At 46.3% G+C, this 24,174-nt stretch overlaps 1 protein-coding gene and 1 long non-coding RNA gene across 2 annotated transcripts in view; one reads left to right on the forward strand and one right to left on the reverse strand.

Annotated features, from left to right (window-relative positions):
* LOC120917183 overlaps positions 1 to 21,482 on the forward strand; it is a 124,672-nt gene extending 103,190 nt beyond the window's left edge. Inside the window, exon 2 of the long non-coding RNA XR_005744172.1 lies at positions 21,268 to 21,482. This is a non-coding gene — a long non-coding RNA (uncharacterized LOC120917183). The remainder of the gene's footprint in view (positions 1 to 21,267) is intronic.
* Positions 1 to 24,174, reverse strand: part of SYT9 (synaptotagmin 9) — a 210,673-nt gene that overhangs the window by 91,761 nt on the left and 94,738 nt on the right. The window contains exons 2-3 of the mRNA XM_040328283.1: positions 21,038 to 21,380; positions 12,165 to 12,711 (exon numbers count right to left, since the gene is read on the reverse strand). Coding sequence (XP_040184217.1) covers positions 12,165 to 12,711; positions 21,038 to 21,380 — 890 coding nt within the window. The remainder of the gene's footprint in view (positions 1 to 12,164; positions 12,712 to 21,037; positions 21,381 to 24,174) is intronic.

Genomic DNA, 24,174 nt, shown 5'->3' on the forward strand with positions numbered 1-24,174 from the left:
GCAATTGCTTACTTGCTCCGGCGTTACGAATGCTCCTGATTCAGTAACGCCGACTGCAGCCTAAAATCTGCGTGGCATAAGGCTCTTATGCCACGCATATTTTAGGCTGCATTCTTGCGATGACCGCTAGGGGGCGCTCCCATTGTGCTCAGTGTATAGTATGGAAATTGCATACTAACACCGATTCACAATGTTGCGCGAGCCCTGCGTACGCAAGTTACGGCGTGTTTAGCGTAAGGCTGCCCCTTCTAATAGTAGGGGCAGCCAATGCTAAAGTATACCCGTCGTTCCCGCGTCGCGAAATTTGAATTTCACGCCGTTTGCGTAAGTGATTCGTGAATGGCGCTGGACGCCATTCACGTTCACTTGGAAGCAAATGACGTCCTTGCGACGTCATTTGCCGCAATGCACGTCGGGAAAGTTTCCCGACGGAGCATGCGCTCTACGCTCGGTGCGGGAGCGCGCCTAATTTAAATGATTCCCGCCCCCTACGGGATCATTTAAATTGCGTGCTCTAGCGCTGGGCAATTGTGCCCGCGCAATTCACCGAGCTTCTGCTCCGTGAATCAAGGGCAGCAGAGCAAATTTGCGGGGGCGCAGGGCAAAATCATTGCCCTGCGCCTCCGCAAAAAAAGCGCAAATCTCTTTGAATCCGGGCCAGTTGGAATATCCGATGAAAAAATTCCGTCTGACTTTTTTCCAAGGAAATTCCGACCGTGTGTACACGGCATAAGAAATTACAAGGCATTTACAATGTCATAGCTTGAAGTTCGGAAAATGAGACCGTATGTAATCCGGTGTAGGTGTAATCTAAGACAAATCCTCTAGAGAGAACTAAACATCTTGTTATACATTATACCGATGAGCTGAAACAACATAAAGCAATTAAATCAGTCAATGTCTTCTTTTGCCTATGCATGTTATTTTCACATCATCTGATACTGCTATTCTTTGACACCATGTGACATACATACATAGCTCTCTTTATAAAAAGAAATTACAGAATGATTTAAAGAAAAAAGATCTCTTGTTGACCTTGGAGGCAATAAAGGAAGCTTGCCAAGGGTAATTATTAAAGCCGAACTCCAGTGCATTTCTCAGTAAAAAAAATAATAATCATTTCTACTTACAACAAGCATAACCCTGAAAATCTGTCTTTATATTAACACCTGCCACCCACTGAAGAGTAGGGTGACCACATTTCCAAACTACCATTCAGGGACACACCCCCTTCCCAAAAATCAGCTTGTGCTGTAACGAATCACAGCACAGTGATTGGACAAAAGAGGCGGGATTTATGATTTCTCTAATCACAAGCAGGGGGCGGGATTGTGCTCCTCCAGGCATTCCCGGCCAGGACAAGTACTGTCAGTGAGTAAAGAGGTGATGTTGTGGCCTTTTTTGGGGACATCAGATTGGCCCAGGGGGGGTTTTGGTTAAAGCGGGGGTTCACCCTATTGATAAAAAAAAAAAAAAAAAAAAAATTCCCTCTAGCATAAAATTCGGCATAGTAGCGCGAGCTACAGTATGCCTGTCTTTATTTTTTTATCCCCATACTCACTGTGCACTCGTAGATAAAAGATTACGACTCCCAGCGGGGAATGGGCGTTTCTATGGAGAGAGAAGGTGATTGCCGGCCGGCTCTGGCACGTCACGCTTCTCCGGAAATAGCCGAAATAGGACTTGGCGCTTCACGGCGCCTGCACATAGTCTGTGCGCAGGCGCCGTATAGCGCCGTGAAGAGCCGAGACCTGTTCCGGCTGTCTTCGGGGAGCGTGACGTGCCAGAGCCGGCCGTCAATCACCTTCCCTCTCCATAGGAACGCCCATTCCCCGCGGGGAGTCGTAATCTTCTATCTACGAGTGCACAGTGAGTACGGGGATAAAAAAATAAAGACAGGCATACTGTAGCTCGCGCTACTATGCCAAATTTTATGCTAAAAAGATGTTAATAAGGGTGAACCACCGCTTTAAGATGGTTATAGGCAGTTATCTGGCTTACCATAGTCATGTTGCATCTCCAGGCCAGAAACTGAAGGGGAAATTTCATTAATGGCACACAGACAGCAAAAAAGGACCATTGCCCTTTCTCTGGTGTTTGTTCTTCTGATTCAGGTGTAGAAATTTGATTAACTCCATGGAAAGTTCACCGACCTTCCCAGAGCCGGCCCTATGATGGGACCAGGCAGCACTTTTAGGGGGACAGCATACTGATGCCCGCCAGCCCGTTCTGCCAGCTCCGCTACCCAAATAAAATTGATGTCCTTTTTTTCCCCACAAATAGAGCTTTCTTTTGGTGTTATTTGATCACCTCTGCGGTTTTTATTTTTTGTGCTATAAATATATATATTTTTTTACTTTTTGCTATAATAAATATCCCCAAAATTTAGAAAAATAAATTATTTTCTTCAGTTTAGGCCAATATGTATTCTTCTACATATTTTTGGTACCAAAAAAACCCCCACAATTAGCGTACATTGATTCGTTTGCGCAAAAGACATTGTGGCCGCCGACAATTCACAGGTCCCTTTATACTCCTGGATACATGTATAGAGCCCATGGCAGGTCCTTTTATACGCCTATATGCATGTATAGAGCCATGACAGGCCCTCTTTATACATCTATAGAGCCATGACAGGCCCTCGTTATACTCCTTTATACATGTATAGAGCCATGACAGGTCCTCTTTATACTCCTATACACATTTATAGAGTCATGACAGGTCCTCTTGATATTCCTTTACATGTAAAGAGTAATGACAGGTCCTCTATATACATGTATAGAGCCATGACAGGTCCTCTTTATACATGTATAGAGCCATGACAGGTCCTCTGTATACTCCTCTACATGTATAGAGCCATGGCAGGTCCTCTTTATACTTCTTTATACATGTATAGAGCCATGACAGGTTCTCTTTATACATCTATAGAGCCATGACAGGCCCTCTTTATACTCCTTTATACATGTATAGAGCCATGTCAAGTACTCTATATACTCCTATATACATTTATAGAGTCATGACAGGTCCTCTTGATATTCCTTTACATGTAAAGAGTAATGACAGGTCCTCTATATACATGAATAGAGCCATGACAGGTCCTCTTTATACATGTATAGAGCTATGACAGGTCCTCTTTATACTCCTATACATGTATAGAGCCATGACAGGTCCTCTTTATACTCCTATACATGTATAGAGCCATGACAGGTCCTCTATATACATGTATAGAGCCATGGCAGGTCCTCTTTATACATGTATAGAGCTATGAAAGGTCCTCTTTATACTCCTATACATGTATAGAGCCATGACAGGTCCTCTTTATACTCCTATACATGTATAGAGCCATGACAGGTCCTCTATATACATGTATAGAGCCATGACAGGTCCTCTTTATACATGTATAGAGCCATGGCAGGTCCTCTTTATACTCCTACACATGTATAGAGCCATGACAGGTCCTCTATATACAGGGAGTGTAGAATTATTAGGCAAATGAGTATTTTGACCACATCATCCTCTTTATGCATGTTGTCTTACTCCAAGCTGTATAGGCTCGAAAGCCTACTACCAATTAAGCATATTAGGTGATGTGCATCTCTGTAATGAGAAGGGGTGTGGTCTAATGACATCAACACCCTATATCAGGTGTGCATAATTATTAGTCAATTTCCTTTTCTTTGGCAAAATGGGTCAAAAGAAGGACTTGACAGGCTCAGAAAAGTCAAAAATAGTGAGATATCTTGCAGAGGGATGCAGCACTCTTAAAATTGCAAAGTTTCTGAAGCGTGATCATCGAACAATCAAGCGTTTCATTCAAAATAGTCAACAGGGTCGCAAGAAGCGTGTGGAAAAACCAAGGCGCAAAATAACTGCCCATGAACTGAGAAAAGTCAAGCGTGCAGCTGCCAAGATGCCACTTGCCACCAGTTTGGCCATATTTCAGAGCTGCAACATCACTGGAGTGCCCAAAAGCACAAGGTGTGCAATACCCAGAGACATGGCCAAGGTAAGAAAGGCTGAAAGACGACCACCACTGAACAAGACACACAAGCTGCAACGTCAAGACTGTGCCAATAAATATCTCAAGACTGATTTTCCTAAGGTTTTATGGACTGATGAAATGAGAGTGAGTCTTGATGGGCCAGATGGAAGAGCCCGTGGCTGGATTGGTAAAGGGCAGAGAGCTCCAGTCCGACTCAGATGCCAGCAAGGTGGAGGTGGAGTACTGGTTTGGGCTGGTATCATTAAACATGAGCTTGTGGGGCCTTTTCGGGTTGAGGATGGAGTCAAGCTCAACTCCCAGTCCTACTGCCAGTTTCTGGAAGACACCTTCTTCAAGCAGTGGTACAGGAAGAAGTCTGCATCCTTCAAGAAAAACATGATTTTCATGCAGGACAATGCTCCATCACACGCGTCCAAGTACTCCACAGCGTGGCTGGCAAGAAAGGGTATATAAGAAGAAAAACTAATGACATGGCCTCCTTGTTCACCTGATCTGAACCCCATTGAGAACCTGTGGTCCATCATCAAATGTGAGATTTACAAGGAGGGAAAACAGTACACCTCTCGGAACAGTGTCTGGGAGGCTGTGGTTGCTGCTGCACGCAATGTTGATGGTGAACAGATCAAAACACTGACAGAATCCATGGATGGCAGGCTTTTGAGTGTCCTTGCAAAGAAAGGTGGCTATATTGGTCACTGATTTGTTTTTGTTTTGTTTTTGAATGTCAGAAATGTATATTTGTGAATGTTGAGATGTTATATTGGTTTCACTGGTAAAAATAAATAATTGAAATGGGTATATATTTTTTTTTTGTTAAGTTGCCTAATAATTATGCACAGTAATAGTCACCTGCACACACAGATATCCCCCTAAAATAGCTAAAACTAAAAACAAACTAAAAACTACTTCCAAAAATATTCAGCTTTGATATTAATGAGTTTTTTGGGTTCATTGAGAACATGGTTGTTGTTCAATAATAAAATTAATCCTCAAAAATACAACTTGCCTAATAATTCTGCACTCCCTGTACATGTATAGAGCCATGGCAGGTCCTCTTTATACTCCTATACATGTATAGAGCCATGACAGGTCCTCTTTATACTCCTATACATGTATAGAGCCATGACAGGTCCTCTATATACATGTATAGAGCCATGACAGGTCCTCTTTATACATGTATAGAGCCATGGCAGGTCCTCTTTATACTCCTACACATGTATAGAGCCATGACAGGCCCTCGTTATACTCCTTTATACATGTATAGAGCAATGACAGGTCCTCTTTATACTCCTTTATACATGTATAGAGCCATGACGGGTCCCCTTTAGTTATCATGATATAAAATAATGAATGTGGGGGCCTTTTGGTTGGCGTGATTTTTTTTTTGGGGGGGGGGGGGGGCAGCATTTCATTCTTGGTCCCAGGCAGCGCAATGTCTTGGGCCGGCACTGGACCTTCCTTATTTAAGATGGTTCAGTGGTCCCAATCATATATATATTCCCCTTACACAAAATGATATAATTCAGCATTAGATTTACAGCAGCATTGTGAATATAAAGCCTCAAAATGAAAGGCCAGACGCATGATTGGCTGAGTGCGTGAGGCAGACTAAGCAGCACAGGAAAATCCATCAATGCTTTTCATTTGTATACTCCTCTGTGATAGCACAAACACTATTAAAAGCTTACTGGATTTTTAGACAAGAGGTGGAGTGACCCAGATTTATCTCAGAAGCTTGTACAATCCCAGAGATGTCTATCACTGTCCATATATCCAGCACAGAATACTGTTAATAAATACTGCATGCTCAATATTGTATAGCTACGTCAATCTGGAAAAGGAATCTATTTAATCAATCAAACGCAGCCGCCTTTCACATCCTCAATGCCAGCGTGCGTATTGAGGATTTCACTCCTTTTAACACAGCAAGGCTTCAATATTCATTCATTTCCCCCAGCAGAGAAGAATCCAATAAATAACGGAGAAATGGAATGATATCCATAACTAAATGGAGGTTTTGTATTGCCATGTGGCTTAGTACGCAGCTCTGCTGAGACATCACCCCGGCATGTTTAGGAAGGTAGCTCAAGGCAAGGATCTTTTCTGTTCCAAGGGCCTGGCGCAATTATAACCTCCACAAAAGGTAATGAGATGTGAGCATGAGGGTTTCCTGAATATTCCAAAGAGCATCATTTTCATTTTTTTGTACACCCGTCAGACCTGAGTGGTGCTTTAAAAATGTCCAATTATTGGTACGCCAAACCTAGACCTTATGAAAGGTGGAATTGAGCTGACTTGAATATTTGTTTTGTTCAGGACAGAGTGGGAAGAGTTCAGGCGGAAGGTAGGCATAGCAGGGACCTAGCGTATTTATCGGCGTATACCGCGCACTTTTTCCCCCTTAAAATAAGGGGAAATCGTGAGTGCGCGATATACGCCGATACCCGCTTCCCGCGCTCAGTTTGAATGCCTGAGCCGACATATACCGAGTGCAGTACATTCGGCCAAGCTCGGCTTCGCTCGTGCTCACGCATAAACGTCACAGAGCGTGAGCACGAGCGAAGCCGAGCCTGGCCGAATGTAGCCAAGTGTACTGCACGACCGTATATGTCGGCGCAGGCATTCAAACTGAGCGCGGGAAGCGGCGATTCGACGGGTAACAGTGCGGGAGAAGCCGGGAGGACACCACCGAAGCCGCAGACGGACGCCGGACCCAACGAGGAGGACACCACCGAAGCCGCAGACGGATGCCGGATCCCGGACCCGACGAGGAGGACACCACCAAAGCCGCAGACGGACGCCGGACCCGACAAGGAGGACACCACCGAAACCGCAGACGGACGCCGGACCCGACGAGGCCGCCAATGGACGCCGCGCAAGACACCAAAACTGTAAGTACTAAACATTTTTTTTACAGGAATGCGGGTCCACATTAGGGGTGCGCGATATACGCCGGAGCGCGCAATACCCCGATAAAAACGGTAATTTATCATGAACAAGTGTTGGGGGGGATTTCAGATTTTGATTACAACCCAATGCATAGGTGTGTGCACCTCAAAGCTCCAACACATATATGCGTGTGATATATTTACTGGCCTCTTCCCCGCTCTCCATCCTGAAACAAAGGGGGGGGGGGGACCTGGAGAGCTCACAGGGGGACCTGGGCAGCAGAAAGAAGAGGAACAGAGACAGGAGGGGTGGCGGGGTGGCATATATTGGTACTGATCCCCTGTATTTTCCTCCTGGGGCAACTGAATGTCAGCCAGAGGGAAAGGAGGAGAAGTCTACAGAAAATGTAGACCAGTTTTACTAAATTATACCCCCGCCGCCCCTCCTGCCTAGGTTCTGGGGGTCAGCAAGGAAGGACCGCAGTTTACCTGTCACCTGCCCACGATCGATGGGTAGATTGCGATTGATGGGTTGCCATGTCCAGGATTAGGGTGTGCCCAGGCACACCTGGCACACCCCTTGCGCACGCCTATCACTCAACGCCATTTTTACAAACAATCCTGATGACTCCAAGGCTCAGATTTGAACACCCATTGCAGTAAATTAAAGTGACTGTAAAGGTTTTATTTAAATTTTTTTAAATAACAAACATGTCATACTTACCTCCACTGCGTAGCTCGTTTTGCATAGAGTGGCCTTGAACTGCATTTTCTGGGGTCCCCGGACGGCTCTCTTGGCTCCTCCCTGCCTCGGATAACCCTCGTTGTGAAGCGCTCTCCCAAGGGGGTTACCTTGGGGGCGTGCTCCCGAGTCCTGCATCGGCATCCATAGCCGCCAAATGCAGGACTTGGCCCCGAGCCAATGGCTGTGCTGCTATCAATCTATCCAATGAAGAGCTGAGAAGCCTGGACTTTCCAGAGCTCAGGTAAGTAAAACGGGCGACTGGGGGGCCGGTAATCATGATATGCATTAAGGTGAAAAAACATGAACCATTACAACCCCTTTAAACCCAGCACAGCATTTATTTAGGTCTTATACTTAAAGAGGAGCCCCCCAAAAAAAGAAAAGTCAGCAGCTACAAATACTGTAGCTGCTGACTTTTACTATTAGGGTTCTTTTCTGTCCAGGCATCCAGCCGTATCCTCACCCGAGCCGATTATTCAGCTCATGGGTGCTGCTGCCACCAACATGACTTAGGGAAATTGGTAGAGAAGCCTTGCAGCTTCACAGCCATTTTCCTATTGAGCATGCGCAAATCACGCTGCACTTTCTCAATGGGCCGGCTGCAGGGGGGAAGGAGGAGGGTCCGAAAATGGCAAACTGAGCCGGAAGTGGAAACTTGTACCTGTCAAGGCCAGGTACCTGCCCCCCCCCCCAAAAGGTACCACATAAGTCAGCGGAGGGGGGGAGGCAGACAAGCGGAGCTTCCCCTTTTTGGGTGGAGCTCCACTTTAAAGAGACCCTGTTGCCGGACCATTTATTTCAACAAAAATCCTCCAAAAAGATTGTATATGCATTTAATGTATTTTTTTGCAGGTTTAGCACTGGAAAACACTTTTTGAAAGATAAAAAGTACATTTTAGATACAACTATATGGATCAGTCCAAAATTAGGGGACAAATGAGGGGTAAAGAGGGACAGAGGGACATTGTTCCAAATCAGGGACTGTCCTTCGAAATCAGGGACAGTTGGGAGCTATGCAAAACATGTCACTGAAAAGATCAACTGTAGGGAGCTTGCACACAATACTAGGACTAGTCATTTGTCCTTCACTTGTCTTTTGTGGACACAGCTTCTGCAGTACAGGTTCTATTCAAAGGAAACCAATACAGTGGAACCTTGGATTACGAGCATAATTCATTCCAGGAGAATGCTCGTAATCCAAAGTACTTGTATATTAAAGCGAGTTTCTCCATTGAAGTCAATGGAAACAAAAATAATTTGTTCCACATTGACTTCAATGGCATGCAATACTGCAGGCGGCCAGATGCGGGGGGCGCCAGAGACCCTTGGAAACGGGTAGAAAGGCCCAAGGACAGTTCTGCTGACCTCGGCAAACCTCGGAAATACTCTTAGGTAGATTCACAAAGAGTTAGGCCGGCTTATCTACAGATAAGCCGACCTAACTCTGAATCTAAGCCGGTGATCTGCCGTGCTGGTTCCAGGTATCATGGAAGTTCCAGCGCATGCGCGAACCGATGCGCAGAGATGGTTCCAGCCACCGGGAAAGTTCCTTCAAGCACTGCGCAGGTGCAAACTTGCTGACGGAAATCCCCGAACGGCGGCCGGCATCCAGGGCGACGTGGACTTAGAGGAAAGTGGCCAGTCGGCCTCACGTCCTCGCTGCGCTCGGACGGCTCGCTTTGCTCGCTCGGCCTCCTGGCTCTTTTTTTAACATCCTCCAATCCACGGGGATGTTAAAGAATGAGCCTGGATGCCGGGCGAGGTTCGGGGATTTCCGTCAGGAAGTTTGCGCCTGCGCAGTCAGTGGAGGAACTTCCCCCATAGGGGAACATTGAAGACAAGTCACCGGCCTATGTTTAAGTGTATTCTCAAACAGATATACACTTAGACATACCTAAGATAGGCTGGCTTGCGCCATTCTATCTTAGGTTGCAATGTTTCTTTTGGCCGCTAGATGGCGCTTCCATTGCGGCCGTCCTAGATTATGTAAATGAGGGGATACTCCGATTCCCGACGATTTACCAGCGTACGCCGGGCCTACACCGTCGAGTTACGTCGTTTCCGTACGCGATAGGCCGCCTAAAGTTATTCCACCTTTGAGGTGAAATAACAATGTTAAGTATGGCCGCCATTCCCGCCGCGAGGTTCTAATTTTTTACGTCCTTTGCGCAAGTCGTCCGCGAATCGGGATTTACGTAGTTTACGAACGCGTCGAAATCAATAGGCCCGTACGGCCTACTTAGCCGCAATGCGCACTGGGAAATGTAGTCGCCCGGCGCATGCGCAGTGTAAAAAACGTCAAAAAACGTGAGGTCAAGCCTCATTTCAATACTACACGCCCCCCTCCCAGTCATTTGAATTAAGCGCGCTTACGCCCGCTCGTTTTAGGCTACGCCGCCGAAAATTTCAAGGTAAGTGGTTTGAGAATCACTTCTAACCTAAATAATTTAAGGCGGTGTATCCTAAAAAGAGTAGGCTAGGCCGTCCTAATTTTAGGCGCCCGTACGTGAATCTACCCCTCTGTTCACGAGCCTTTCCGAGGTTTGCAGAGGTCAGCCGAACTATCCTCGGCCTTTCCGGCCGCCCCCCCACCTCACCAGTTGTAAGAGAGGAATTTCCTAAAAACTACACAATAAACCAATCACTTGAATAAAAAAGTATTTAAAAGTGACAAACTCTTAAAAGTCATGCATACTTTGCTGTATGTGTATAATTAGGAATACAAGGCTGAGTTGAAAATAATATCTTTTCAGAAGCATCCCTCCCTCAGTACATAGGGTCAGGTACATAGAACAAAAAGGCATCTCATTTTAGAGGTGGTCCTTCGCACTGTCAGACAAGTAATTGCCTAGTTACAGTTTAGATGAGGGCAAAACAATTTGTCAGTAGTTTTCAATAATCAAATATGAATCATTCCATTACATTCCGGTCAGAAGAAAGATGATCTGTGACACTACTGAAGATGGAAAGTTCCAGTCTCTAAGAAATGGACTCAAGAAAGTAACACTTAAAAAGAAAAATGTTGAATTCAAGACCAAGCAAGGAGAGTCAATAGACTTAAAGTGGTTGTAAAGCCTAATTCTTTTTTTAACCTTAAAGTGATACTAAAAATCCTAACTCGATTTGCGAGTGTTGTCTCGCAAAACGAGCAGGATTCAGGCCAAAGCGGTGTGCAGTACCACGTTTGGCTTGAGGAGGGGGGGTGCTGGAGCCGAACGCCGTTGATCCCAGCCGATCGGCGCCGTTCTAAATGCTCAGAAAGACACGGAAATACTCCGTTCCCGCGCCTTTCTGAGGTCAGCCGAGCTGTCCTCGGACCTTTCCGGCTGTTTCCGAGGCTCTCTGGCTCCCCCCACCTCTGGCCGCATGCAGTATTGCATGCCGTTGAAGTCAATGTGGAACACAGTTAGCTGGATTCAAGTAGCCCGCCGCAACTTTGCGGTGGCGTAGCATATTGTATTTACACTACGCCGCCGTAAGTTAGCTAGGCAAGTACTGTATTCACAAAGTACTTGCCTGCTAAGTTACGGCGGCGTAGCGTAAATGCGGCGGGCGTAAGCGCGCCTAATTCAAATTATGCTGAGGGGGTGTGTTTTATGCTAATGGGGGGTGACCTGACGTGATTGAAGTTTTTTACAAACGCCGCATGCACCGTCCGTGTACATATCCCAGTGTGCATTGCGGCAAAGTACGCCGCAAGGACGTATTGGTTTCGACGTGGACGTAAATTACGCTCAGCCCTATTCACGGATGACTTACGCAAACGACGTAAAATTTTAAAATTTCGACGCGGGAACGACGGCCATACTTAACATTGGCTACGCCACCTAGGGGGCATGTTTATCTTTAGGCGGCCTATCTCTTACGGAAACGGCGTATCTTTACTGCGACGGGCGGACGTACGTTCGTGAATAGGCGTATCTAGTGATTTACATATTCTATGCCGAACGCAATGGGAGCGCTACCTAGCGGCCAGCCTAAATATTGCACCCTAAGATAGGACGGCGCATCTTAGATAGGTTTAAGTGTATCTCAGTTTGAGAATACACTTAAACTTAGGTTGGCGCAGATTCCGAGTTAGGTCGGCGTATCTACTGATACGCCGACCTAACTCTTACTGAATCTAGCTAATTATTTTCATTTCCATTGACTTGAATGGGGAAACTCGCTTTGATATGCAAGTACTTTGGATTACGAGCATTCTCCTGGAACGGATTATGCTCGTAATCCGAGGTTTCACTGTATTACATTTTTGCTTTTAATACCACTTTAAGATTGATATTTTTTAAAAGATTAGTAACCCCTAGAAACCAATCGTGTTTTTTTTTAAGCTTAAAATAGTAAACTGTATTCTGACTGGCTGCAACAAATTTTTGTCCTTTACATGACCTTATTCACTAAATCCAATAAATGAATAAATTGGACAAAAAGACATAATAAAAACCATCGGTACAAGCTGATTTTCATTCTAAAAAAAACATTTATAATACTGTATATTATATAGACATTCGAGGACCAGATTACTTACATTAGTGACGTGTTCAATGTCCCTCCAGATGTTACTTTCCCTAGGAAAATCCGCCAAGTCTAAAAAATTATCCACTATGATCTGGCCAATGACGTCGTGTCTTGAGAAACGATCGAAATCATAGACAGAGAAGTGGAGTTTCCTACTGGGCAACTCATTATAAGGAACAGGAAATAGAAAAACTTCATCAAACACGGGATTCAGAGTCTTCCGGTGCACCTTAGTCTGGTGTTTAGTCTTCCGATCCGGAAGTAAATAAATCTTGACATAAGGGTCTGATGTCCCGGAGAAGTCTTTGGCTGGTAGGCCAACCGCCTTGTGAATCTTTACTATAAGTTTTTCCAAGTCACAATCATATTTAATGATGAAGTTGAGCTTCCCACAAGATTGGGTATTGTTCCTTCGACTATCGTCTGTCTCTACAGACCTCTGTTTATACAGCTCAGGCTTGATTCGCCCAATTCCAGTCAGCTGATCCTGCTTCTGAAACTGCTGGATGTTGAAGTCGGGGTTTGAAAGGTTCAACTGTCTTCTGATCGAATTATGTCTTAAATAAGGATAAAAATGGAATTAGTCCCATGCGTAAGAAACAAAAAGAACCTTACAAAAATACTGACCAGTAAACTAACCATCCATCCATCACCCTTGTTATTGATCAATGCCCAACATTTACCACTGTAATGTGCAGGGCTCATTTTCAGCAGGAACACAGTTCCAGGGCCGGTGCTACCACTAGGAAAACTTGGCAGCCGCCTAGGGCGCACTGCAGCCTGGGACGCCTGGCCACTGGGGTTCCTACTCTCTTCTCTCTACAGTAAGCAGGCTCCAGGGGATCTATTTTACTGCTTTTCTTGTTTTAAGACAAGAACTAATTCTCATTAGCACCTCAAAATGATACTTGTTCAGTACTGGTAGGTGGGTAGGGATGAAGGGATGGTGCTCAGAAGAGCATAGGGTGCGTAGAAAGGGGGGGGGGGTCTCAGAAGGGGGGAGTTCCTGCACCTAATCTCTGAGAAAAAAAGCCCTGGTAATGTGTGTATATATATATATATATATATATATATATATATACACACACACACACATATATACATACATACACACACAGTACATATATATTAGTCTAGACCATTGATCTCCAAACTGTGGCCAGGGGCTGGATGTGGCCATTTGCTCGCCTTCATCCAGCCCTTGGGGCACTGTTACAATGATGGGGCACTATTCCCCCCACTGACACCAACAATGGGGCACTAATCCTCCCTCTGAAATCAATGGCAGGGCACTATTCTTCCCACCGTTACTAATGATGGGACACTATTCCTTCCCCTGATACCAATGATGGGACACTATTCCTTCCCCTGATACCAATGATGGGACACTATTCCTTCCCCTGATACCAATGATGGGACACTATTCCTTCCCCTGATACCAATGATGGGACACTATTCCCTCCCCTGATACCAATGATGGGACACTATTCCTTCCCCTGATACAAATGATGGGACACTATTCCCTCCCCTGATACCAATGATGGGACACTATTCCTTCCCCTGATACCAATGATGGGACACTATTCCCCCCACTGACACCGATGATGGGACACTATTCCCCCCACTGACACCGATGATGGAACATTGTTCACTCCCATTGACGCTGAGTCCTTTTCTACTGGCCACAGTTCGACCCCTTAAAGTCTGAAGGATGGTAAACTGGCCCTTTGTTTAAAAAGTTTTGAGACCCCTGGTCTAGACAATGTTAACCACTTCAGCCCCAGAAGATTTGGCTACTTAATGACCGGGCATTTTTTTTTGCGTTACGGAACTGTGTCGCTTTAACTGACAATTGCACGCTCGTGCAAAGTTGTATCCAAACAAAATTGACGTCCTTTTTTCCCCACAAATAGAGCTTTCTTTTGGTGGTATTTTTATGTTTTGCGCTATAAACGAAAAAAAAAAAAAATTGAAAAAAAGCAAATTTTTTACTTTTTCATATTTTTACTTATTCATAATAAAAATGCCATAAAACGATACCCTATTTTGTAGACCAGGGCCCAGATTCACAAAGGACTTACGCCGTCATAAGTCTGAATGTGAGGCGTCATATCTCGGCACCTGATTCAAAGAATCAGATACGCCAGAATTTGTCTAAGATACGACTGATGTAAGTCTTACGCCATCGTATCTTAGGTGCATATTTACGCTGGCCGCTAGGTGGCGCTTCCGTTGATTTTCGCGTCGAATATGCAAATCAGCTAGATACGCCGATTCACGACCGTACCTGCGCCCGGCGTATAAAAAATACGCTGTTTACGTAAGGCGTCCGACCGGCGTAACTTTACCCCTCATAAAGCAGGGGTAAGTCATGTTAGGTATAGACGTCGGAAATGTCGGAACAGCGTCGTATTTTACGTTGTTTGCGCAAGTCGTCCGTGAATGGGGATGGGCGTAGGTTACGTTCACGTCGACTAAACATTGAGCCAGCGTAATTTACGGAGAAAATTCGACGTGATACTGAGCATGAGCGCGCATGCGCCGTTCGTTAGGTGCATCATTTACGTGGGGTCACGATTCATTACCATACAACACGCCCCCTACCAGCCTAGTTTGAATTAGGCGGGCTTACGCCGGCCCATATACGCTACGCCGCCGTCACTTCGGGCGCAAGATCTTTCTGAATACACTACTTGTCTGACTAAGTTACGGCGGCGTAGCGCATATGAGATGCGCTACGCCCGCCTAAAGATACGCGCATCTTTCAGAATCCGGGCCGCTATAACTTTTGCGCAAAACAATCAATAAAATTGGGCATATTTATTATATCAAAAAGTACAAAATTGTCGCTCTATTTTTGTTTATAGCGCAAAAAAAAAAAAAAATGCAGAGGTGATCAAATACCACCAAAAGAAAGCTCTATTTGTGGGGAAAAAAGGATGACAATTTTGTTTGGGAGCCACGTCACACGACCGCACAATTGTCAGTTAAAGCGACACTGTGCCGAATCGCAAAAAGTGGCCTGGTCTTTGGCCAGCCAAATGGTTCGCGGCTTAAGTGGTTAAGGAGCTCTTTTTAATCCCAGCCCACGTTATTGGGTACTTGCATTTATATACATTACGATGTGCAACAATCTCTTATATTTTTTTCTGCAATCGTTTTATATTGTAAATATTTAATATTCCATCCTGTTTAACAGCTTGGAAAACGAGAATTCCTGCTTAACATTCATTATAGTTCCATAGATCAAATACTAAGCTAAAGAATGATATCTAATCAATGAAACCCCTACTGTTTTCTATCATATTAATACATTTATTACTGTCTGATGTAAAGACAATGACCCAGTTTTACTGCCTGAACATTTCCAGAAATAGATTGTGCATTGTATAATGTGGCAAAGAAGAAGCTCTGCTGAGATTACAGGTTGTTCATCTACATATAGTAAGGTAGCCAAGAAGCTTGTTTTGCACTTGGATCTGCATGCCCTTCTTCAGCATTACACTGATGCAACCTCAGAAAGTCATCATGGAAAATTACCTTTAAAGCGGTCATAAAGTCAAATAATGATTATGAGACTGTGTTGACAGAGGCATTGCTAGGGGGGTGCGGTCCGCCCCCCGGGTGACACCCGCTAGAGGGGTGACACCATCCCGTTTTTTTTTTTTTAGCTGACATGCCCAGCCTGCCCTGTGCAATCCAAGCTTGCCCTGTACCACCCCAGCCTGCTCTGTGTCACCCCAGCCTGCCCTGTACCACCCCAGCCTGCCCTGTATCACCCCAGCCTGCCCTGTACCACCCCAAACAGCCCTATACCACCCCAGCCTGCCCTGTACCCCCCTAAACAGCCCTGTACCACCCCAGCCTGCCCTGTACCACCCCAGCCTGCCCTGTACCACCCAGCCTGCCCTGTGCCACCACAGCCTGCCCTGTACCACCCCAGCCTGCCATGTGCCACCCCAAACTTTTTACATGCCACCCCAACTTGCCCTGTATCACCCAGCCTGCCCTGTATCACCCAGCCTGCACTGTACCACCCCAGCCTGCCCTGTACCACCCCAAATAGCCCTATACCACCCCAGCCTGCCCTGTACCTCCCTAAACAGCCCTGTACCACCCAGCCTGCCCTGTACCACCCAGCCTGCCCTGTGCCACCACAGCCTGCCCTGTACCACCCCAGCCTGCCCTGTGCCACCCCAAAGTTTCCCATGCCACCCCAACTTGCCCTGTGCCACCCTAACTTGCCCTGTACCACCCCAATCTGCCCTATGCCACCATAGCTTGCCCTATACCACCGCAACCTGCCCAATGCCACCCTAACTTGCCCTGTACCACCCCAATCTGCCCTATGCCACCATAACTTGCCCTATACCACCCCAACCTGCCCAATGCCACCCTAACTTGCCCTGTACCACCCCAACCTTTCCCATGCCATCCCAACTTGCCCTATGCCACCCTAACTTGCACTATACCACCCCAACCTGCCCTGTACCACCCTAACTTGCCCTATACCACCCCAACCTGCCCTATGCAACCCTAACTTGCCCTATACCACCCCAAACTACCCTATATCACCCCAACATGCCCTATACCACCTTAACCTGTCCTATACCACCCCACTACACCAACCTGCTACTATACCACACTATACTACCCTAACCTGCCACTATACTGCCCTATACTATCATTTACAGGGGCTGGTTTGGGGTGCGCCCCGTGCCCGTGCGCTGCCTGCTTGGTGCTGGGCAGCCTAGACAGAGGGGCTGACACCATGTTTTACCGCACCGGGTGACACCAACCCTAGTGACGCCACTGACTGTTGATCCATGGTCCTGCTACAGTTATACCCCCTCCCTCGTACAACTGAAACACTAAGCTGTCAGCTATCTGCGTCCAAGCAACTACCGTATTTATTGGCGTATAACACAAACTTTTTTCCCCTTAAAATCAAGGGGAAATCGTGGGTGCGTGTCATATCCCGAACGGCTGCCTCGGAGGGGAAGGAGGGAACGAGCGCCGCCGAAATAGACAGAGCCGAGGGTACTGTGTACTCAGCTTAGCAGAAACACAGGATCAGCACATTCCTCTATCACAGAACGGCGCCCTGCCTTGTTTACATAGGCAGACCGCCGTTCTGCTTTTCTCCTGAATGGTCGGTGGGTCCCAGTGGACATCGCGTCCACCGGACCCACTGATTGGCTCCCGATGTGTCCAATCACAACAGGAGTGGGCCGCCGGCGGTGCGCGCGCCCCCCAAAACCGGGAGAGTCAGATCTCGTAATAGGTACGTGATCTGGCACAGTAAATGTACGTGGCGCACCCGCTAAGCAGTTAAGCAGAGCCCTCTCTGTATTTTTGGAGGTTAGATTCTCTGTGTTGCACCTAAATTATTATGAGTTTAAGCTTAGTGTTGACTGTGTATACCGTCAAATAGTGGCGGTTCGTCCATAGAGGGCGCTGGAGCGCCGCCCCCTCTGGCTCTCACCGCCATTGAGTCTAATAACATAGATTCATGCATTGCATGAATCTATGTTATTATCGCCGCTGTTCTATTCAGATGGTCGGCGCTCATGTCCGGCCATCTGAAAAACGACATCTGGTTGGCTGTACGGAAGTGCCTATCAGAGCCAACGACTCTGATAGGCTTTTCCGAGTACAGCCCTCGGGTCCCGGAAGCTTATACAAGGAGCGCACTAGGGATTCGCTCCTTGGATAAGACTGACAGGCGTCTCAGCCAATCAGGTTGGCTGATTCTGGCTACCGGTAACCTGATTGGCTGAGACGCCTGTCAGTCATCGAGGGCGGTAGAAGATATCGAGGGACGTGGATGGCTGACTCCAGTAAAGGTAAGGGCCGGGCGGGGGGGAAAGGGGCACTTTACAGGGCACAGCAGCGACATCAATAGGCACAGTGGCGACAATGGGCACAGTAGGGACAATTAAAGGGCACAGCGGCGACAATTAAAGGGCACAGCAGCGACAACTAAAGGGCACAGTGGTGACAATTAAAGGGCACAGCGGTGACAATTAAAGGGCACAGCGGTGACAATTAAAGGGCACAGTGGTGACAATTAAAGGGCACAGTGGTGACAATTGATGGCACAGTGGCTGTGTTTGATGGCATGGCACAGTGGCTGCGTTTGATGGCATGGCACAGTGGTGACAATTGATGGCACAGTGGCTGCGTTTGATGGCATGGCACAGTGGTGACAATTAATGGCACAGTGGCTGCGTTTGATGGCATGGCACAGTGGTGACAATTGATGGCACAGTGGCTGCATTTGATGGGCACAGTGAGGCTGCAATTTTTTTTTTTCGTTTGCGCCCCCCCAAAAAAATTTGAGCACCAGCCGCCACTGCCGTCAAACATGTTGGGCTTTATAGTTGAAGGTTATGATGCCGTAATAACAGACAACTCAGAATTTCCAAAGGTAGCACCTAACAACACTGGGCAACCATATCTTGAAAAATGACAGGGCTTAGGAAAGCTTTATTGTGTATCTGCTAAAAGCCTTGCTAAGGCTGATAATGCCCTCACTGTCTGTCCGAAATACTAATTGAGTTTACTATTTATTTTTTTGCACCTTCCTCTCTTTCATGTTTTTTCTTTCACATTGCCTTTCAGAAAAATGTTACTCCCTTTCATGCTAATTTTTCCCATTGCCTTTCACACATATTTTATTCAGAATGTAATGTATAGCAGTTTGGATTTTTTTCTTCCTTTATTATAGTCAGGATTACAAAAAAAACACATTTAGGGGCAGATTCACGTACAGCCGCGCAATTTTGTGCGGGCATAACGTATCTGATTTACGTTACGCCTCCGCAACTTACGCGGGCAAGTGCTGTATTCTCAAAGCACTTGCTTCGTAAGTTGCGGCGGCGTATCGCAAATCACCCGGCGGAATTCAAATTCGGCGGGTAGGGGCGTGTATCATTTAAATTAAGCGCGTCCCCGCGCCGAACGAACTGCGCATTTCGCCGTCCGTAAAATATCCCAGTGTGCATTGCTCCAAATGACATCGCAAGGACGTCATTGGTTTCGACGTGAACGTAAATGCCGTCCAGCCCCATTTACGGATGACTTACGCAAACGACGTAACTTTTTCAAATTTTGACGCGGGAACGACGGCCATACTTAACATTGGCTGCACCTCATAGACCCAGGGGCAACTTTACGCCGGGAAAAGCCTAACGTAAACGTTGTAACTTTACTGCGTCGGCCGCGCGTACGTTCGGGAATTCGCGTATCTAGCTAATTTGCATACTCGACGCGGATTTCGACGGAAGCGCCACCTAGCGGGCAAAAAAAAAATGCAGTTTAGATCCGACGGCGTAAGAGACTTACGCCTGTTGGATCTAATGGATATCTATGCGTAACTGATTCTAAGAATCAGTCGCATAGATACGACGGCGCAACGCAGAGATACGACGGTGTATCTGGAGATACGCCGTCGTATCTCCGTTGTGAATCTGGGCCCCTGTCACTATATATAATATTATGTATTTTCATCTTTAGCCAGTTGGTAGTACTCTGCATTCATGTGTTTACCTGTGTATACTTGTCTGCTTTGCATAAAGCAGTATGTTGTTTACAGAGCTCCAAAGCTTAAGCAGAAATGTACCCACAAGCAAATAGGTCAGGTGGAAGGATCACTCTTCCCCTTCTTTCCCTCTACCTCCTGCTGTCTGCAGCATGCCCCATCCAAAGTCTCAATTAGGGACACAGAGGCAAAGAGTGCTCCTCCTGTATTAAATGCATGTGCAGCCAAAACTTTTCATTTCTTTTGGATAGAGATAGAAATTGGGAGTAAACTCACATGGTTGATATCTACCTATAGGTAAGCCTATAAGGCTTACCTATAAGTACAGTAAATATCTCTAAAACGTGCACTGTAGGAGATATTTACTTGTGAATGGGCCGGTGATGCTACCAGCACATGGGCTCTGAAAGAACAGCATTCCTGTGCCATTCCTTCAGAGTCCTGTGCCGTGACGTCATCGTGGTGTAGCCAATCAGACAGCCGGATGACACGAACCTGGAAGGAAGATGAAGATGGAAACCCTGTTAGCGGTGACAGTTAGTCACTGGAGGGCTATGTTTTAAGGTAATTCTCACATAATGTGCTAGTATGCAATGCATACTAGCACATTATAACTTTACCTTGCAGGTTTTAAAAAAAAAAGCATGGCGGTTTACTACCGCTTTAAAATCCCTGTAAAGATTGTGTGCCATCTTTATCCTGCTAGGAAGATTTCTCTTTATTTTGTGTCTTGGAGATGAGACCAGAAGTGAAAAACACACCCCCAATATGAAAAGTATTCACTAATAAATGTTTTGCATTTTTTTTTTACATAAAACACTATGGGGTTGATTTACAAAAATGGGAGAGTGCAAAATCTGGTGCAGCTCTGCATGGTAGCCAATCAGTTTCTAACACCAGCTTGTTCAAATAAGCTTTGAAAAAAAAAAAGGAAGCTGATTGGTTTATTTGCAGAGCTGCACCAGATTTTGCACTCCCCCGTCATGTGGTTACTTTTCTGGATTTTGACTGGATGTTAGTGATCATAGCATAATTTAGTGTAAGGAATACACAGGAGAAAATGCATGTTGACAAGGGGAGTGTAGAGGTGGGCGGACAGTCTACTGACATCGCGACTCCACCCACCGAGAATCTGCAGTTTTTCAGTTCTTATAACAGACAGAGGGGAGACATTTGACAGGTAAGGATACATGCAGGAGGCGCCTATATCCTTATAGATCAGCACTATGGCAGTAGTTTAGAAAGGATGAGAGTGGGTTCATATCCACTTTAAAAGATGTGAGGGTTCAATTTGGTTTTAATTGGCAATAAACACAGAAATAAATATTATGGACACTGACCGAGCAGAGGAGGTTGGCTCAGTGATTTGCCGATGCATCCGAACATTGTGAACACAGTTTTCCTTGTTGCCACTCTTGGCCTCCAGCGGGATGTCGGGGGAGGTGTGGCTGATCTTCATTGATGATTCCGGGAAAAGAGGCGGCTGCCCCAAATAGTTGTCGCTGTAGTCATGCTCATTTGTGTCGCTGTCTGTATAATTCAGGTGCTCATGTTCTTTGCTCCCTTTCAGGCCACGTTCTCGCCAGGGGATCCAGCAAAGCTTCCATGAGACAAACAAGGAAACTCCAAAGAGGGCAAGTCCACAGGCTGTGACCAAAAGGGACAGCAAACTCACCGAAACATCTGGAAAAGAAGAATAGGAAACACAAATAAATGTTATGACGTATTTGCACCTGAATTAAGCCAAATTCAAAAGTCAAATTCTTTAAATACATGAAGCCCTTTCGCCAAACTTTCCACCTTGTTACTGTAGAGTGATATAATACGTGACAATTATTATTGCATGCCGAATACCAATGACATCACCCATACGCGTACACTGTTGGCAATACACATGTATTATCTAATATTTGCAGCCAGGAATTTATGTGGATATCAGCATAAGACCTTCTTCCCTAATGTTCTTCCACAACCCTCCAAAATGCTCATGTCGTTGGATGACTTTGTCCATGGCTGCATTTTCCCAATCAAACACAATACAGTCTCTGAACTTTCATGTGTATTGCTCATTCAAAGACAATAGGATTTTGCTGACCTGCATTTGACTTTTCAAAAACAACGCCCACTGGCATAAGCCCAAAGAGTGTAACTGTACTAAGGAAGAAAAATGCCCTGTGACTTGGGATATTCATTATCTTAGCAGTGAGTCAAATTGACAAAAGCTTCCTGAGAGCAATGTATAGTGGTCCCTAGCCACCGTCTTTCTTTAGTGAGACCAATAATAAAGTTTATGGCCCGGATTCACATACATTGGCGCATAGTTATGCTGGCATAGCGTATCTTTTTTAGGCTATGACGGCGTAGCGCAGAGCGCCAAGCAGGGGCGTCCCTAGGGGGGGGGCCAGAGGGGGCCCTGACCCCCCCAACATCATGCTGTGCCCCACCATGTGCCCCCCCAACAAAAAAAAAAAATTTTTTTTTTTTTGCAATTTTTGTATTTTGCTCCCCAAGAGGGAGAGCATCCCCAGTCAGCTCTGCGGGGGATTCCTCCCCCTCCCTCGGCTCGCCAACACTGCATAATGCGAGCGCTCACACAACCAGATATTCTAGCCTGGACCGTGTTTAAGTGTGTGCACTGCAGACTGCAGTACACTGTAATCACTGAACTACATTATCTCCATCCCTTCTCTCCCCCATCTGTCTCCCTCCCCCTCTCCTGTTCTTTCAAAACATTCACAATTTACTTTCACTTTCAGTAAGGCAGATAATATATGGTGCAAATTTCTTTCCTACATCCACAGATTGCAGGAAAGAAACTGGCATGATTCCCCCATCAACAGACAGTGCTGACAGGAATATCCCTCCTGCCCAGCAATTATATTCTCCCGACAAACAGTGATTATCACTAGTGACTATACAGCAACCACTAGTGATAATCATAAGAGAATCTGCTCATTAATGGTTCAAATCTCAGCCAGTTTCTGCTGAACCAGCTGAGATTTAAACTGTCTATGGCTGGTCTTAGCTCTTAGGCAGCCCATACATTGATTAGCACTGTGGAGTGTCGGCTTCCTGGCGGGATTGCTTAGCAGCAGTGGACCCTTCTCTGACATGCTGATCGGGATGCAATCCAGGTGATGCTCCCAGTCAAATCCTAGTCATAAATATCAGTGATTTTATTGATCAAAGCCCACACTTTACAGGCATAGAGCCCACATGGCTGCTGATCATACGGTTGATTATATTTATGTGGTTGTACTCTTGATGCTAATAAATACTGTGTTTATTAGATCTGACTGGGAGCATCACCTGGATCACATGCCGATCAGCATGTCAACAGAGAAGGTTATACAGCATTACTGCTGCTAGGTGACCAGCTGGGGGCTCGGCTCTCTATAACCAATAGTGCCAGGCTTCCCCTGCATGCACCCATAATGTCACCAGCACTAGGTCCTAATAGACTGCCGCCGCTGCCAAGGAGACAGATGCCAGACCAGCGCTGTCAATAGCAGGGACAGGACAGCTGGGGATCCCCACTGTGGCAGAACACCAGGGCCCGGTGGCAAGACAACCTTTGCAACCCTGATAGTTCTCCCACTGCTTTGGACCCTTATATTTTCTTTGGTGTGCTGGTGACATATATCTCTTGTTTTCTGCCACCCTGGGGGGGCCCAGTATAGTAGGAAGGGAGCTCACTGCAGAACATGTGAAAGGGCCCATAGTGGGATCGTAGTAAAGGGCCCCAGGATATATAATTGCATTTTATAGTTGGCCCCCCTAATTTTGTCCCTGTCCCCCCATGTGCCCCCCCTAAATATGAAAGCTGGAGACGCCACTGGCGCCAAGCACAGTATTCACAAAGCACTTGGCCCCCAAATCTATGCTGGGTTTCCTCGGCGTAAGCCAGCGTAGGTGGAAGTGGGCGTGAGCTATTCTAATGAGGCGTGACCCCATGTAAATGATGTACTGAGCGTCATAAAGATACGAATAACGTACGACGCATGCGCCGTCCCGTGGACGCAACCCAGTGCGCATGCGCAGAATCACATCAAAACTACTCCCTAAGATACGTCGAATCACTGCATACGACATGAACGTAACTCACGCCCAGCCCTATTCACGTACTACTACGTAAACGACGTAAAATACGACGGCTGTTCCCTAGTTCATACCTTTGCATGAGTTGCACCTCCTATATGGGGAATAACTTTACGCCGGACGTAAGTCTTACGCAAACCGCGTATATGATGCGCCGGGCGCAACTACGTTTGTGAATCGGCGTAGCTCCCAGAAAATCAAATGCGTCCGGCGTAACTATACACCCACGATACGATGGCGTAGGCAAGTTACGTCGGTCGTAGGAAGCCTATTTTCCGGCGTATCTAGTTTTGTGGGCACGGCGCACAGATACGACGGCGCATAGTTACACTTACGTGGCGTATCTCGAGATACGTCGGCGTAAGTGCTTTTTGAATCT

Source organism: Rana temporaria, chromosome 11 (genome assembly GCF_905171775.1).
Source record: "Rana temporaria chromosome 11, aRanTem1.1, whole genome shotgun sequence".
In the NCBI taxonomy this organism is placed as follows: Eukaryota; Metazoa; Chordata; class Amphibia; order Anura; family Ranidae; genus Rana; species Rana temporaria.